Genomic DNA, 18123 nt, shown 5'->3' with positions numbered 1-18123 from the left:
AGTAAAAAGGATCGCTGGTTTGAATCCCAACCACAACACTACCTGCCTGGAGTTTGCATGTTCTCCCTGTGCCTGCATGGGTTTCCTCCAGGTACTCCGGTTTCCTCCCACACTCCAAAGACATGCAGGTAGGTTAATTGGCTTCTGTCCAAAATTGGCCCTAGTATATGAATGGGGACCTTGAATTGTGGGCTGCTTGAGGGTAGGGACTGATGTGAGTGTGCAATGTACAGGGATAGGGACAATTGTAGACACTCACTCAGGTTGAACTAGATGGACTGGTGCCTTTATTCAACCTTACTAACTACCATCAACACTGTGTTCCGGCAGGTGCATGAGGACTTCAGATCTTGATCCCATTTAACTTTGACACACAGGTTGCAAATATACTGTGACCTGTCACAGAGCTTTTGCTCTGTGTCACTAATGTGTTAGATTAATGTCCCCCACTTAACAAAAAGATCAGTGCTGCCTAGCATGGATTTTGACCGTCAGTCTTCATGGCATTGCAATGTGCACAATATACAGTGACTAGTTCTGTAAATGCAAGTAAATTGATAAACCAAGCAAGCTTTATGCACATTTAATATAAAATGTACAATCTCCTGGTAAATATGAGTGATATTGGACAATTAAATAAAACCTAAAACAATGAGCACAAGTATTGTTCTTTCTCAATATGGCACAGAGTCAAATGATGCCAATATGTGCTTTCTTTCTTCGGCTGTTGGCATAGCAGGACTTAAACCCTCTGCTCTTCTTTTTAACAAGATTGCATGCTGAAATAAAAAGATGAATTTTAATTTAGTTAGAGCAAAATATAAATTATGCATTGTGTTTTTTCCATTATATGCCAGAAATCAAACACTGAACTATGACATCAAAATAAAATTTCTATAAAGTGGTTCTAAAAGCTGAAGGTTTTTTTTTTTATCTTAAAAGGAGTTGTAAAGTCTCGAGGTGCAACTCCCCCTCAGAGCCCCTCTTTTACTTACCTGAACACAATCTTTCCAGACGAGAATGAGCCCAGCAGCTCCAGCTGCTGTCTCGGGTCCTCATTGAATAGATTGATAGCAGCAGGAGCCATTGGCTCCTGCTGCTGTTAATCAAATCCAGTGACACAGGAGCTAGGGGGCGGGGCTGAGTCCTGCTGTCTGTGTCAATGGACAGTTGTTAGTGCAGTTGTTAGATGGAGGCAGGATAGGCTTCTCTGAAGAAGAAAGTTTTCAAGGATCACCTAAAAGTGCATAAATTTGGAGACATTCTGACAGATTGGGGAAGTGAGTTCCAGAGGATGGGCGAGGCTCGGGAGAAGTCCTGGAGGCGGATATGGGAGAAGGTGATGAGGGAGCTAGAGAGCAGGAGGTCTTGGGAGGAACGAAGTGGGTGATTAGGTTGGCATTTTGAGACTAGGCTAGTGATGTAGCTGGGGGCAGAGTTGTGGATGGCTTTGTAAGTGTTAGTATTTTGGATTTAATTCGTTGGGCAAGTGGCAGCCAATGGAGGGATTGGCAGAGAGGGGTAGCAGACACTGTGCGGTTTGTAAGGTGTAGGAGTCTGGCAGCAGCATTCATGATGGACTGAAGGGGGGATAGTCTATTTAAAGGTGAGCCAATGAGGAGGGAGTTGCAGTAGTCAAGGCGAGAGATAACCAGGGAGGGAATCAGGAGCTTTGTGGTTTCATTGGTTAGAAAGGGACATAGCAGGACCACAGCTGCCCGGAGCAATGGAGAGAAGAAGGATCCTTAATGACAGAGACCCTATTAGTGGAATAACCCTTTTGAACACAAAGGGAGTGTTTTTTTTTTTTAGGGGCAAGAGCACCTAAGGAATTCCCCAGAGGGGTATAGAAAATTGCAACTGTTGACAAATATCAACTTCCTGTAAAAGGAAGCAAAAAAGAGAGTGTGAAAGCAAAGGTGTTAGGAAGAGGATATGCAAGGCCTAACCAAGACTTGCAGGCTATGAAGGTGTTTTGGGAATTCTATACATATTAAGTTGCAGAATGAGGAAAGGCAGCTATTTTTAGGATGGGTTCCCAATCATCACACTACGTGGGAACCACCTCACAATATAGATTTGCAGAATATGGGGTAGTGATTAGCATACCCCCAGAAAATAGGGGCACCCAACCTACAGGTTGGAATTTTCCTAACTGGTGAATATCAGAGAATTAAAGAGGAAGTAAACCCTGATGGGTTTTACTTCCTCTTTTTTCTCCTGCAAAGTAAAAGCATAATGGGCTAGTATGCATTGCATACTAGCCCATTATGTTGCACTTATCTGCAAACGAAGCCCGTGATATCTTCGCTGTCCCCGCTTGTGGCCACCTCCATCTTCACCCCTCTTCCTTCCAGAGCCGTGGACTCCGGCTCTGTGACTCGCCTGAGTTGTGCGACATCACTCCCGCGGGAGCTGCCAGTCACGGCACGGACCATTTAAAAACGTCACGATTGCTCTATTCAGTGCGCATGCGCAGACAACGTTGGCGCAAGCGTTTATGGTAAATATCACCTAAACAATGCAGGTTTAGGAGATATTTCCAGTACCTACACATAAGCCTTATTATAGGCTTACCTGTAGGTAAAAGTAGTGTAACTAGGTTTACAACCACTTTAAGAGATGCTGGGAGTTTTCTGGCTGAGAATCTGTACAGCAGTCATACTGAAGATGTTTGGTGAGAGGCAAGAAAGTGTTGGGACAGCTACAGACCCTATGTGGAGAGGAAACAAACATATGAGGGGAGTACTGAGAACAGGGGCAATGTGATCTTTACCAGTACTAAGCTGGAAAATTGAGTTGACCAGTACCAAATGACCAGGTCTTTGAGGGGACATGAGCAGGATGACTTCTCAGCTCATTAAACAGGCAACTTGGCAATCCTTGAGGGAGGAAGGGTATATCAAAACTCAGGACAGAGTCTGAGGATTGTAGGCTAGAGAGATCTGGGTATAAAGCGGTCCAGGTAGTAGCACCAACCTTTCTACTAAGTGAGGAGTAGAGTTTCAGTGAACCCGAGTCTATAAAACTGACCACTGGCTGTCCCGAAGGACTGCAGCAAACCCTGAGAGAATGTCTCATGGAGAGCCAACCAAAGGCTACCAATGAGTGTATGTTCATGAACATAGGGTTAGTGATAGACAAAATGTCATCCTGGAGGAGATGTGATTAAGCATGAGGTCAGGATTAGACCCAGATACCCTGTGCAATACAAAATTGGAGGAACACAAGAAGAAAGCAGTATTAACCAAAGTGTGAGCATTAGCATCTGGGCATTGGACAAGGTTTCCTGGGATATAAATGGTCAGGGTGTGATTAACAATCTAATGACATAGCACCAGAGAGTGTGGTAATTTTTTTTCTTTAATGAAAAGCCTACATTAAAGTGTGAATAGAAGACCAACTAGGAGTCCAGGTACTGCAGTAATATGAATAGGATGTTTGATTGGTGTGATGGGACATGCATCCCTATAAACTGCCACAGATCCATTTGTAGGATTTGGAAAGTCCTTGTATTTGGACCTAAAACAAAAAGAGGTGACCACCCTTTTGGAAAGCAACAAGTAAAAACAGGTAGTAGAAGGGAACAGACAGAGGACAGCAATTGAGACTGTTCCTCTCCTAAAATTAAAGCCAGGTTGTCTTTGTACTAAGCTGGAGCAAATGTAAATTGATGTTCTTACACTTCCGGAAGTGGAAGTGAACCGTCAGTGTTAGGGATTCTGATCAGGTCTGATTTGCTTAGTTTAGGGTGTCTCCCACAAAAATATGGACATGAAACAGACAACGCCTAGAGGAGGTGAACAGACCGCACATGTAAGTTAGAGGCAGACAATTCAATAGACATGTGTAATTGTGGATATCAGGTAGCAACCCCCTTTACTACATGACCACCTAAATGTATCCCTCAAGGATTTTTCCAAATAGTAGCTCATCTTTAACCACTTTCAGACCGGACCACTGCGCCGCTTTAACTGACAATTGTGCGGTCGTGCGACGTGGCTCCCAAACAAAACTGACGTCCTTTTTCCCCACAAATAGAGCTTTCTTTTGGTGGTATTTGATAACCCCTGCGGTTATTTTTTGCGCTATAAACAAAAAAAAGAGCGACAATTTTGAAAAAAAAACGCATTATTTTTTACTTTTTGCTATAATAAATATCCCCCAAAAATATATAAAAAACATTTTTTTCCTCAGTTTAGGCCGATAAGTATTCTTCTACATATTTCTGGCTAAAAAAAAAAAATCGCAATAAGCGATTATTGATTGGTTTGCGCAAAATTTATAGCATTTACAAAATAGGGGATAGTTTTATGGCATTTTTATTAATAATTTTTTTTTTTTTACTAGTAATCAGAGATCAGAGATTTTTATTGGGACTGCGACATTATGGCGGACACAGTGGACATTTTTGACACATTTTTGGGACCATTGTCATTTATACAGCAATCAGCAGTGGCACCCGCGACCGGACTCACGGGGGTCCCGACCGGCACACGCGCGCGCGACGGCAGGGCGGCAATTACAACTGGACTTACCTGTATGCCAGTTTGCCTGCCCGTGCCATTCTGCCGATGTACATCGTCGTGCGCCGGTCGGGAACTGGTTAAAGAACATATACAAAAGGCACCTTTCTTAAGCAGGGCAAGCTAACCAAGAGCTGTAAACTTGCAGACAGAATAGATCTATATTAGGAGACAGTCCACTATTGAATTGTCCAGCCCAGTTTTCTATAGTCTGGGCAACTGATAAGGTATCAAAGGCTAGACTTGCCAGAGCAAAGGAAGACTTCAAAAGAGTCTCCAAATGCCTATCAACTAAATCCATAAAGGAGGGAATGCCAAAAAAAACCCCACATGCAGCAGATTGATTATTTGGTGCACGAAAAGTGGTGGGAGCAGGCCATTTCTTTTTGAATTAGTCCTCTGTAGGGTACAAAACTTGAGTTGCAATGGTTTAAACATGAAATGCACAACAGGTGCCAGAGAAACCAACTCCAGTTGGCATACTGCACTACAGAAAAGCAAAGCCTTACAGTGAAAATCAGCAAAACTGTGAGGACCAGTAAGAGCAACAGAACAGCAAGCAGGATGATATGAACTCACAGATAACTGGATCAGTGGTGGGGAGGTAGAGTATCAAGCCAGGCAGATGCCTAGAAGTGGAGAAATGAAGAAGCAGACTGTCTCCCCATCCTGAACTTGCAGACCAGATAAGTACCCCTATAGGAAGGGGCTATCTATGGGGACACTGGTGCAGGCTTACTCCCATGCCTGACTGTCTGCATCTATAGACACAGACAATGGGACTCTGTCCCACCCCAGGCTCCCTTGTCACTGGCTTTGATTGACAGCAGCCAATGGCTCCTTCTGCCTCAACAACGCTTGTGAAACCAGGAAGTAAGGAGAGAGTAGAGCTGCAGATGGACACAACGCTGGATTGAATATGGGCCCAGGTACAGTGCCTTGTGAAAGTATTCGGCCCCCTTGAACTTTTCAACCTTTTGCCACATTTCAGGCTTCAAACATAAAGATATAAAATTTAAATTTTTTGTGAAGAATCACCAACAAGTGGGACACAATTGTGAAGTGGAACGAAATCTATTGGATATTTTAAACTTTTTTAGCAAATAAAAAACTGAAAAGTGGTGCGTGCAAAATTATTCAGCCCCTTTACTTTCAGTGCAGCAAACTCACTCCAGAAGTTCAGCGAGGATCTCTGAATGATCCAATGTTCTCCTAAATGACTGATGGTGATAAATAGAATCCACCTGTGTGTAATCAAGTCTCTGTATAAATGCACCTGCTCTGTGATAGTCTCAGGGTTCTGTTGAAAGCGCAGAGAGCATCATGAAGACCAAGGAACACACCAGGCAGGTCCGTATTACTTTTGTGGAGAAGTTTAAAGCCGGATTTGGATACAAAAAGATTTCCCAAGCTTTAAACATCCCAAGGAGCACTGTGCAAGCGATCATTTTGAAATGGAAGGAGTATCAGACCACTGCAAATCTACCAAGACCTGGCCGTCCCTCTAAACTTTCAGCTCAGACAAGGAGAAGACTGATCAGAGATGCAGCCAAGAGGCCCATGATCACTCTGGATGAACTGCAGAGAACTACAGCTGAGGTGGAAGAGTCTGTCCATAGGACAACAATCAGTCGTACACTGCACAAATCTGGCCTTTATGGAAGAGTGGCAAGAAGAAAGCCATTTCTCAAAGATATCCATAAAAAGTCTCGTCTAAAGTTTGCCACAAGCCACCTGGGAGACACACCAAACATGTGGAAGAAGGTGCTCTGGTCAGATGAAACCAAAATCAAACTTTTTGCCCACAATGCAAAACGATATGTTTGGAGTAAAAGCAACACAGCTCATCACCCTCAACACACCATCCCCACTGTCAAACATGGTGGTGGCAGCATCATGGTTTGGGCCTGCTTTTCTTTAGCAGGGACAGGGAAGATGGATGCAGCCAAATACAGGACCATTCTGGATGAAAACCTGTTGGAGTCTGCAAAAGACTTGAAACTGGGACGGAGATTTATCTTCCAACAAGACCATGATCCCAAACATACAGCAAAATCTACAAAGGAATGGTTCACAAATAAATGTATCCAGGTGTTAGAATGGCCAAGTCAAAGTCCAGACCTGAATCCAATCGAGAATCTGTGGAAAGAGCTGAAAACTGCTGTTCACAAACGCTCTCCATCCAACCTCACTGAGCTCCAGCTGTTTTGCAAGGAAGAATGGGCAAGAATTTCAGTCTCTCGATGTGCAAAACTGATAGAGACATACCCCAAGCGACTTGCAGCTGTAATCGCAGCAAAAGGTGGCTCTACAAAGTATTAACGCAAGGGGGCCAAATAATTTTGCACGCCCCACTTTTCATTTTTTTATTAGTTAAAAAAGTTTCAAAAATCCAATAGATTTCGTTCCACTTCACAATTGTGTCCCACTTGTTGGTGATTCTTCACAAAAAATAAAAATGTTATATCTTTATGTTTGAAGCCTGAAATGTGGCAAAAGGTTGAAATGTTCAAGGGGGCCGAATACTTTCGCAAGGCACTGTAAGTAAAAAGGAGGGGTGAGGGAACAATACTGATGCCTAAACATTTTTTTACCTAATGCAAGAAATTGCATTAATGTAAAAAATGTTTAGGCTTTATAATCCCTTACTTTATACTTTAACCGAATTACTCATTTGTTGTTCATGCAGTTATGGCAGAGATGTGTCAGATTGGTTGGCTTCATAATTTTCAGGTAAGCTATGATGTATGTAATGCACACGTCTTAGGTATTGAAAATATCAAGCTTTATGTGCCACCGTTTTGGGTTGAACAGGAGCAATAGTGTTCTTTGAGACTTGTTTGGGGTGAATTTAGGGCAGAGTCAAGCTTGCATCAGGATTTGGAATTTTGGCAATTATAGAAATCTGTCACATAATCATAACCCTCGGCATAGCAATCATTGGTGCTATTAATATTTGTGACTGGGTATTTCCTTCCACCTTCACTTGAATGCAAGAATACTGCTTACAAAGAAAGAGCCAATACACTGTCTATATAGGTCTCTATGTAGTGTAATTTTCCTTAAGCATTATATTGAACACAAAACAATATAGGATAGGCCCAGAAAACCAACATGAATATGGTTATTACAATGCATTAAACAATACTGCTATGTAATATTTTTTAACAGCAGGTTTTGAAAGCATAACATAAATAGAATGGCCAAACAGCCTGCAACTTTGTTCTTAGCATGACTCTTGCTATTGTTATTGATATTTGTATATCACTAGGCGATACATTTTACTGGATAACTACTGCTGGTATTCAGTGTGATTGCTATATTGTCTGGAAAGCACAGCAACTCTCTGGTGGTAAACAAGTATCCCAGGAAACATAGCAGTGATAGTACCCTGTGATTACTATATTACAGGTATCAGTGCAGCCAAATTTGAGGCTTAGGAGTATTTGCAGGGACAATGATGTAAATCAACTCCACGCAGAAGTGATATTCTTGTAAAGTGAATGGCATGTTGACTTATATCTCTAAGTGACTGACATCAGAATTTCCAGTTATACCCACCTGACGCGGTCATTGAGCCAAACTTTTCATTCTCTAATGTGGAATACACAAATAATTGTACAGTCCAAAAGAAACCTCTATGGACTTCAAGCTTACACTAGCTGGAAGACTTTCATAACTTAACACATGCTGGAGGTAGTAGATGTGTCCTGCCTGGGACATTTAAAGGGACTACTCTTAGAAATGATGCATGTCTCTGCACTCTGGGTTTCATGTCTGGAGTGTCCTGTCAGTTTCTACTATAGTACTTTGAGGTGGTGGGGTCTTCTTGGTTAAAGTGGTTCTCCACACTAAAGGGGAAGTTCCGTTAATCTGATCCCTCCCCCCTCCGGTGCCACAATCGGCACCTTTCAGGGGGGAGGGGGGTGCAGTTACCTGGATAATCCTTTGCTTTGTTCCTCTGCTATCAGCATGACTCATTTGTGATAATTTTTTTGGACACCAAGAGAAAAATGGTGACGGGGGAGGGATCTGCAGCAGACTGACATCCTGCAGCAGCTCATGCTGAGTGGAGGGGGGGGGTGCCTCTTCCCTCCAATCAGCTCTCAGACCTCTCTTCCCTAAGCTCTGCAAAGTGTTACTTCAGCTCTCCATCCCCTTTTTTTTCTGACAATTGGGCAAGCTTTATAAACTCTCCACTTTGAATAGATGTAGAGAAGAGAAGACTTCAGATAATCAGGCACAACTTATGTAGGAGGATTTGTTTGTTCTCTGTGTATCACCCGAGGCCACTCACATCACTAGGAAAATGGAAAGGTTTACAACCACTTTAATTGGCCCCTGTATTGGTTCCAATATGTGCATGCATGCAAGATAGGACTGAATCCCAGCTAGGACACTATTGCAATGGAGTTTACATGGCTTACTCTCATAATGCAGGACATGCTGGTGGGTTTATTGTATCCTGTCGAAATTCCCCCCCCCCCCCCTTTTATTTGTGTATGCATGTTAAGACGGGACATTAGATTGCAAGCTCCTTGAGGGCAGAAACTGATGTAAATGTACAGTATGTAAATTACTCTGTAAATTGCTGCTGCTATATAAATACCTATAATAAGATTTAGACAAGGAATGCATTTAGATATCCTGGCAATAGAAGCCAGTTTTTCTTAAGCATTCAAAAATTGATTAAATACAATAATTTGCTATACTGTCTATACATATTAAAATTCTATGTATGCCATGAGACAAATTGAAATGTATAAATCTAGAGTTTCAGAGAAACGTGATAAAGCTCAAACATATATTCATTGTATGTACTTTAACGCTACCAAATATTTAGAACATTCAAATTGAGGAGGTACATTACTTCCAGCTGATCTACTCTTCTATTTAAAGATTTTTTATATTGCTTGAGTGAGATACTTAAGGTCAGCAATGACTACACTGAAATTCTATACTTAGTCAAAACAATCCAGAGTTAATCATATTGAAAGTAGTCACAACAATGGAGGTCCTTCCTGGGATCGACCTGACTATGCAACAGAAAAGGTTTAGGGTCAGATGTGCAGAAATCACCATACTGTGTAATGCAACTTGAAGTGACTTTCTGCTGCAGTTCCCTGATTATTCTTGAGGTTAAGAAGCCAAGCCTTCCCCATATGTATGTTCTGCTGAAACAGGCAATGTGAGTAAACAGTCCATTACCTGCATACTTCAGCTGAAGTTTCCCCTTGTCTTGAAGAAAGTAGTTTCAACAGAAAACACACTTATGCTGCATACACATGATCAAACAATCCGGTGTAGGCTCCTGCGGACTTTTTTTACCCAAAAGTCTGGCGGACTAAGATTGGAGTTTTGCACATCAATCTGTCTGCCGGACTCGCATTTCGGCAGACAGTACGGCCGTGTGTGTGCCAGTCCGCCGTACTTTTGAAATGAATGGACTTTTCCCACCCGGATAAAAGTCTGCTTATTTTGAACGCGGCTCCAGGTAGCCGGGAACAGTGAAGGAAGCGTCGCTGGCCCCGTCACTCGGTATGGATTTAAAGGGGAATCCCTACGCCGAAAAAACGGCGTGGGGGTCCCCCCTAGGTCCATATCAGACCCTTATCTGAGCACGCTACCCGGTCGGCCAGGAAAGGGGGTGGGGACGAGAGAACGCCCCCCCTCCTGAGCCGTACCAGGCCGCGTGCCCTCAACATGGGGGGGTGCCTTGGGGAATGGGGGGCCGCGCGGTGCCCCACCCAAAATCACCTTGTCCCAATGTTGATGAGGACAAGGGCCTCTTCCCGACAACCCTGGCCGTTGGTTGTCGGGGTCTGCGGGCGGGGGGGCTTATGACAGGACACGCGGCGTGCAGTGACTTATATAGGGACATCACCGGATGATGTCCCCGCCCATTATGATGTCACAGTCCCAGAGGATGCTCACCCACAGACCTAAACAACCAACGGCCAGGGTTGTCGGGAAGAGGCCCTTGTCCTCATCAACATGGGGACAAGGTGCTTTGGGGAGGGGGGGCGCACGGCCCCCATTCCCCAAGGCACCCCCCCCATGTTGAGGGCACGTGGCCTGGTACGGCTCGGGGGGGGACCTAGTCCGCCGAAAAAGTGCCGTGTGTGGGCAGGTAGCTCGTTTGGAAAGTCCGGCGGACGGTCCGGCGGTTTGTCCGCCAGACTAAGTCCGCCGGATAGTCTGATACGTGTGTACGCGGCATTAAAGTGTAACTATGGCCAAAATAAAAAATTATATATATGATACAGTCCATCAGTGTCATTACAAAAGCAGTCTTCTTTTCTGAGTACCCCTGTAACAGTTTATTACCTGTTGATCCTGCTAGTAGATCTGTTTTTCAACTACCTTTAACAACCCAAGCTGTCCAGCGAAGGAAGAAAAAATGTATTGCTGCAACTACTTAAAGTGGAACTTTAGTCAGAAAATTAAGTCTTGTTAGATCACTTCAGGCTGGCCCCTTTTGCAGGTATAGTTATTTAAAACAATAAAAAATAAGTCCTACACTGTGTAAAATGCAGTAATACACTGCCTTACCCTGCTCTGCACATGCAGAGTTGCTCTCTATTTTGAGGCACTCTGCCAAATTTGTAGAGGCTGATCTGCTGACAACCTAAAGATTTAGGTTCAGGGACTGTGGGCTTCAGCAAAATGGCAGCCTCCAGCAAGAAGAAACAGGAACAATGCTAGAGGCAATTTACAGCACACACTCATTTTGGTAGCATAATTATTAATGTGGAAGGTATATTCCTTGATAAAGAACATTTTTATCAATTTGTTATAGGTAAAGTTCCAGTTTCAGATAGGTTAGCTGGAGTTCAGCATTAAATGGTTAGTCACTACTGTAAAGTCCATATAAAGCCAATAGTCCATACAAGACCACCCGCTTCACTGACTGACAAGGTTGCTGTGCAAGGATGCCTACGTTGCTCTTTCATAGATGCAGTGAATGCAGCCACCCTAAGACAGGAGGTGTGTTATTGGCCAATCACCAGGTGAAAACATTAAAAAAAGCCTGAATGAAAAGAAAAACTAATGCAGACATCACATCCAATGATTAATAAGGAACAATAAATTGCATTTTTGCTGTGGGGTTTAGTTACACTTTAATATGAACCCTTGTGATATTTTTACCTCACCATACACAAACAGATTGGTCAGTCCACAAAAGTACTCCGAGCACCACTTCAACTTGGACTGTCCATTTTGACCAGAGGTTTTTTTTTTTTTTATCTGCTTGGAGTTCAGCTTTAAACATAAGTTATGTATTTATTGGAAAAAATAAATAAATAATACAATGTATATTAAATAGAGCTTGCATAAGTAGCTAGATCTGACTTGATATCAGCCTCCTGTAACGCCCTGCACAGCAGCACTCAGTTTGAGGCGTTGCATTTGGGAAAGGCTCTTGATTTCAGGAAGTAAGTGGACAACGATGATCCCATTAGTGTTGCTGATGATTTTGTTTGAAGTGACATGCTGAGGTAAAGTCACATCACTTAAAGATGTTCAGCCCCTCTCTGTGCTGTCTAACAGGGGCGTCTGGATCTGGCTGAACACAATCATAAATCCTTTTGTAGGTAAAGCAGGTACCATCAATGCAATTCAACTATCTATTTTGCTCTTTATCTGGAATTCATCTTTGGTTAGGAGCACAACACAAGAAAGACCTAAAAATAGCGCCTGTAAAGAGCATCTCCTCCAGTGTGAAAGCGCGACTGCTTACACAGTGCTGTAGGAGCGGTGTACACGCTACTCCGAAAGCGCCCCTGCCCATTGAAATCAATGCACAGCGCCGCCAAACCGCCCACAAAGCACCGTTGCAGTGGCACTTTGCGGGCGATTTTCATCCCTTTTCGGACGCTGGGGTTAAAAGTGGCCCGCTAGTGGCCGAATAGTGCTGCTATAAATAGCGACGCTTTACCGCCGAAGCCCATCCGCCCCAGTGTGAAAGTAGCTTCTAGGCTAGCTCTGAGTTTTAGGATGATTGATTAAAAACATGTGTAATTCACCTTAAAAATAAATAAAAGGCCATCCATTTGACGGTTTATGATTTAAAAATAATCACAAGGTGTATTTATTAAAACAGCATAACATTATGAGGATCATAATACGGCCCAGAGAAAGTACCAGACTCATGCCTACTGGGTGCCCTTATTCTCTTTTTGAGAATTGTTTTTTTTATGCTCATTCTGATAAATTTGCTGCAGACTCCTTGGGTTGATAAATTAGCTATACTGTATTTATACAGATTTTTTCTACATGGATCGTCTTCTCTATGATGAATGGCCGACACATACAGAAGGGAAAATAAATATTTGATCCCCTGAAGATTTTGTAAGTTTGCCCATTTGCAAAGAAATGACGGGTCTATAATTGTTAGCATAGGTATAGTTTAAATGATAGAGACAGTGGGGGTTATTTACTAAAACTGGAGTGCAAAATCTGGTGCAGCTCTGCAGCAAATCAATCAGTTTCGAGGTTTTATTGCCAAAGATTAACTGAACAAGCTGAAGTTAGAAGCTGATTGGCTACCATGCACAGCTGCACCAGATTCTGAGTGCACCAGTTTTAGTAAATCTCCTCCAGAATATCAACCACCAGAAAAAACACATAATACAAATGTTATAAATGGAGTTGCAGTTCAGTGAGTAAAATGTGTATTTTTTTCCCCTACCAACCAACAATAATTCTGGCTCCTGCAGATTGTCTACAGTATGGGCTCATGTGGTACACAGATTAGTCCTGTCAATTTAGGAAGGCGCTCCGAATGACAACTCGTATATGTGAAAAAGACTCTTGTCCAGAGAATCTTTCTTCCGTTCAATCCCACCATCACGGGCAAGACCAAAGAGCTGCCATAGGACAGCAGGGACAAGATTGTAGACCTGCACAAGGCTGGAATTGGCTACAAGACAATCCGTAAGAAACTTGGTGAGAAGGAGATAACTGTTGGAGTGGTTACGCAAATGGAAGAAAACAAAAAAAACATCAATCGCCCTCGGTCTGGAGCTCCATGCGAGTTTTCGATTCATGGGGTAAGGATGATCATGAGAAAAATTAGGGATCAGCCCAGAACTACACAGGATGAGATTGTGAATGATCGCAAGGCAGTTGGGACCACAGTCAATAAACAAACCATTGGTACCACCATGGATTGAAATCCTGCAGCACTCGCAAGGTCCCCCCTCCTAAAACGGGCACATATACAGTCCCATCTGAAATTTGCCAATGAACATCTAAATGATTAAGAGAAGAATTGGGAGAATGTGCTTTGTGAAGGAAGAAAATTGCTGACTCTGACCCCAAGAACACCATCCCTACAGTCAAGCACAGCAATGGAAACATTAGGCTTTGGGGCTGTTTCTCTGCTAAAAGGTACAGTCTGACTTTGCCGCATTGAGGGGCCAATGGATGGGGCCATGTATTGTAAAATCTTGGATGAGAACCTTCTTCCCTCAGCCAGAACACTGAAGATGGGATGTGGATGGATCTTTCAACATGACAATGACTCAAGAAATAGTGCCAGGCAATAAAAGAAAAAGAGTGGCCAAAGAAGAAGCACATTAAAGTGGTTGTAAACCCTTACAACACACTTTGACCTACAGGTAAGCCTAGATTAAGGCTTACCTGTAGGTCCAAGAAATATCTCCTAAACCGTGTATATTTGCCCGAAGACAGGCACTACTGTCTACGGCGCATGCGCCGTAGACAGCGGAGCGCAGGCGCACTGAGCGCAGCACCGTCAACGACGGAGATGCCGCGCGTGTCGGCTCCCGTGCGCATGCGCGGGAGTGACATCATCGCAGCTTCGCTGAATGACAGTGGCGGAGCTGCGAGACCCCACCGAGAAGATGGATGCGCTGGACTACAGGGGACAGCGGTGACTTCGCTGGCTCCTGTGTCAGGTAAGTGACACATAATGGACTACTATGTGATGCATAGTAGTCCATTATGCTTTGCCTTTGCATGGAATGAAAGAGGAAGTAAACTCATTAGGGTTTACTTCCTCTTTAAGGTCATGTAGTGGCCTTGCCAGTCTCCTGACCTTAATCCTATAGAAAATTTATAGAGGGAGCTGAAACTTCGAGTTTCCGAGTGACAGCCATAAAACCTTAAGGATTCAGAGAAGATCTGTAAAGAAGAGTGTGCCAAAATTCCTCCTGAGATGTATGCAAACCTGGTCACCAACTACAAGAAACATCTTACCTCTGTGCTTGCCAACAAGAGTTTCTCCACCAAGTACTAAGTCATGTTTTGCTTAGGGATCAAATACTTATTTTACTCACTGATCTGCAACTCAATTTACATAGTTACATAGGTAGTCAGGTTGAAAAAAGTCAATCTAGTTCAACCAAAAAATAAAAAAAATCATACAATCCCATATACACAATCCTATACCCACAGTTGATCCAAAGGAAGGCAAAAAACCCCAGTAAAGCATGATCCAATTTGCATACAGCAGGGGGAAAAAATTCCTTCCTGATCTCCCGAGAGGCAATCGAATATTCCCTGGATAAACTTTACCTACCTGCCTTTTTTTTAAAGCAATCTACTGAGCTGGCCAGAACCACCTCTGTAGGGAGTCTATTCCGCATTCTCACAGTGTTTACTGTGAAGAAACCTTTCCGTATTTGGAGATTAACTCTCTTTTCCTCTAGACCTAAAGAGTGCCCCCTTGTCCTCTGTGATGACTTTAACCACTTAGCAACCGACCCATAGCCGAATGACAGCTACAGGGCGGTTGCTTAACTCTGGGAGGGGGTACTATGATGCTAATCGAGGCCGTTTACCACGTGATCTCTCCGTCAAATGTCGGAGCATTTCACTTGTAAACGAACCAGCGTCATGTCACGACGCCCGTTCCTCTCTCCTCTCTGTGTACAGATCGGTACATTATGAGAGGAGAGAAAGATGGCAGCAGTGCTGTGGGGTGGACCTGTAGTGCCCACAGCGCTGCAATCCAGCCATCCATCCATGCTCAGCCATCCCTCCGTGCTCTGCAATACCCTGCCATACCCAACATACTCTGCAACACCCAGCCATACTCGGCGATACGATACCCAGCCATACTCTGCAATACTCGGTGATGCCCAGCCATACTCTGTCATGCTCAGCTATACTCGGGTGTACACGGCCTCTGTATGTGACCAGGCTGTGGAAGTCTCACACATGTGGTATCGCCGTACTCTGGAGGAGTAGGAGAATCTATTTTGGGGTGTCATTTTTGGTATGTACATACTATGTGTTAGAAATATTGCATAAATGGACAACTCTGTGTTAAAAAAAAAAATGCGTTTTAACCACTTCCCACCTGCCGGCCATCATATGACATCCTTGACTTTGTGAGGGGATATCTGAATGATGCCTGCAGCTATAGGCATCATTCAGATATCAGCTTTTTCAGCTGGCGATTCCCTAAACCATCATAAAGACTGTTCCGCTGCTTGATCTTTCTTATGGGAGGCGAGAGGGGACGTCCCCCTCTCCCACCACCCTCCGGTGCTTCTACCGACTCACTGCTACGATCGAAGCCAGGATTTTTATTTATTTTTTATTTCAGGCTTTCCAGCCTAGAGGTGAGATGTGGGGTCTTACTGAACCCATATCTCATTGTAAAGAGGACCTGTCATGCCATATTCCTATTACAAGGGATGTTTACATTCCTTGTAATAGGAATAAAAGTGATCAAAAACATTTTTTGGGGGAAAAAAAAGTGTCAAACTAAAATAAATAAAGTAAAATAAACAATAAAAAAAAAAGTCTGGAGGGCGACTTATGCATTTGTTTCTGCGTGCGAACACACGGGGAGAAGAGCGCTTTAAAAATATATATTTTTTATTGTTAATTATACTTTTTTTTAGTTACCCCACATCTCACCACTAGGCTGGGAAGTCTGAAATATAAAAATAAACCGATCATGGCTTCCCAGCCGAGGCGGCGCCATTTTTCCGAATGCAGAGCTCGGGTGTGACGTCATAACATTATGCCCGGCTTCAGACGATCGTGGAGACTCCAGTGACCATCTGGTCCGCCGGAAATCTCCATGATCAATATCCGGAGTCAGCGGATCCATTCTCCGACTTACCGATCGTAGCGGTGAGTCAGTAGAAGCCCCGGAGGATGATGGGGGGGGGGGCATATGAAATACTTACCTTGCATCATAGCTTTTGCAGTGGTCCCCGTACACCACTGTGAGTGGCGACATGTTTCCCAAAGTTATTTCCGGGTTCGCAGGCTCCAGCGCTGTGATTGGCCGTAGCTGCAAGGATGGGAGACGCCAGTCATGGCACAGGCCATTTAGAAACGGCACGATTGAGCAATTTCTTCAGTGCCCATAAGTCGCTGACGTCGGTACAAGCATATATGGTAAATATCTCCTTATTATAGGCTTACCTGTAGGTACAAGTGGTGTAACAGGGTTTACAACCACTTTAACAGTACTGCTGATGACTAATGAACATTCTGAACCACTCACCTAAAAACTCAACCCAAAATTGGGAAAAAAAAATTTTCTACTCACCTCTAAATACCTGTTGCTAGGGCATCCCTCGTAGTCTGCCTTCTTCCTTGCCCGGGCTGGTGACATCACTTCCCCTCGCGCCGCACAGTCACCTGGGACCTGTCACGTGTCCCAGGTGACTGTGCGGCGTATCACGGCGCTCTGCGCCGCTCGCGCATGCGCAGTGGGTGCCCGGCTGTGAAGCCACAGCCGGGTGCCCATGGTACGAATGACGGCGCCGCGAGCGGAGCGGGGAACGAGGGAGGGCTTCGTTCCCCCGCATGGCTGGACCCTGGGACAGGTAAGTGTCCGATTATTAAAAGTCAGCAGCTGCAGTATTTGTAGCTGCTGACTTTTAATTATTTTTTTTTTTAAGGGGGTACCCCACTTTAAGTTGGGTTTAAAAAGGAAATATACATTATACGAGAACCAATGCATCACCTTAAAAAAGAAAAGAAAATAGTCTCACAGAGCGGGTTATATGGTGGGCAGCTCTTCTAAGTTTTTTTCTAACCAATCAATTGAAGGGAGCTGCTTGTAACCCATGGTCTATGAATACAAGTTCTGTGTCCTGTACAATTAAGATACTTTGGGGTTGATTTACTAAAACTGGAGAGTAAAACTTTCAGGTTTTTATTGTCAAAGCTTAATTGAACAAGCTCAATTTAGAAGCCGACTGGCTACCATGCACCAGATTTTGCAGTTTTAGTAAATCAATCCCTTTGTATTTCCCAGCACTGTTCACAATGTTCACCAATACCAATTTAAAGAATGAACCCACCTAGCTGGGATGTAGATAGCAGTCAAAATCTGACAGATTAATTCCTATTCCATCCCAAAAAAACAAAAGGTTTGTATATACATATATCCTTTAACCCTTTCGCTTCCAGGGCCGTTTTTGCACACGTTTTAAAAAATAATTTTAGGCCTGAAGATTACATAAAACCCACAAATATTATATATTTTCAGAAAGCAGATACCCTAGAGAATAAAAAATAGTGGTAGTTGCAATTTATGTCACATGATTTTACCGCAAAAGTCTAAGAAATGAAAAATTTCAGTAAGGAACACTAATGTGAA

General features: G+C 43.5%; 1 protein-coding gene across 2 annotated transcripts in view; it reads right to left on the bottom strand.

The window, feature by feature from the left end:
• Nucleotides 1-567: 567 nt before the first annotated feature.
• CHCHD7 (coiled-coil-helix-coiled-coil-helix domain containing 7) overlaps nt 568-18123 on the bottom strand; it is a 34844-nt gene continuing 17288 nt past the window's right edge. For both annotated transcript variants that reach the window (XM_077492722.1, XM_077492723.1), the window contains exon 5: nt 568-779. In XM_077492722.1, coding sequence (XP_077348848.1) covers nt 675-779 — 105 coding nt within the window. In that variant the 3' untranslated portion in view covers nt 568-674. The remainder of the gene's footprint in view (nt 780-18123) is intronic.

The sequence above is a fragment of the Lithobates pipiens genome, unplaced genomic scaffold (assembly GCF_037356315.1).
Source record: "Lithobates pipiens isolate NorthernLeopardFrog02 unplaced genomic scaffold, aLitPip1_a1.2 Scaffold_19, whole genome shotgun sequence".
NCBI lineage: Eukaryota > Metazoa > Chordata > Amphibia > Anura > Ranidae > Lithobates > Lithobates pipiens.
Note: the sequence above shows the minus strand (reverse complement) of the source record. Positions and strands in the feature narration are given on the sequence as shown.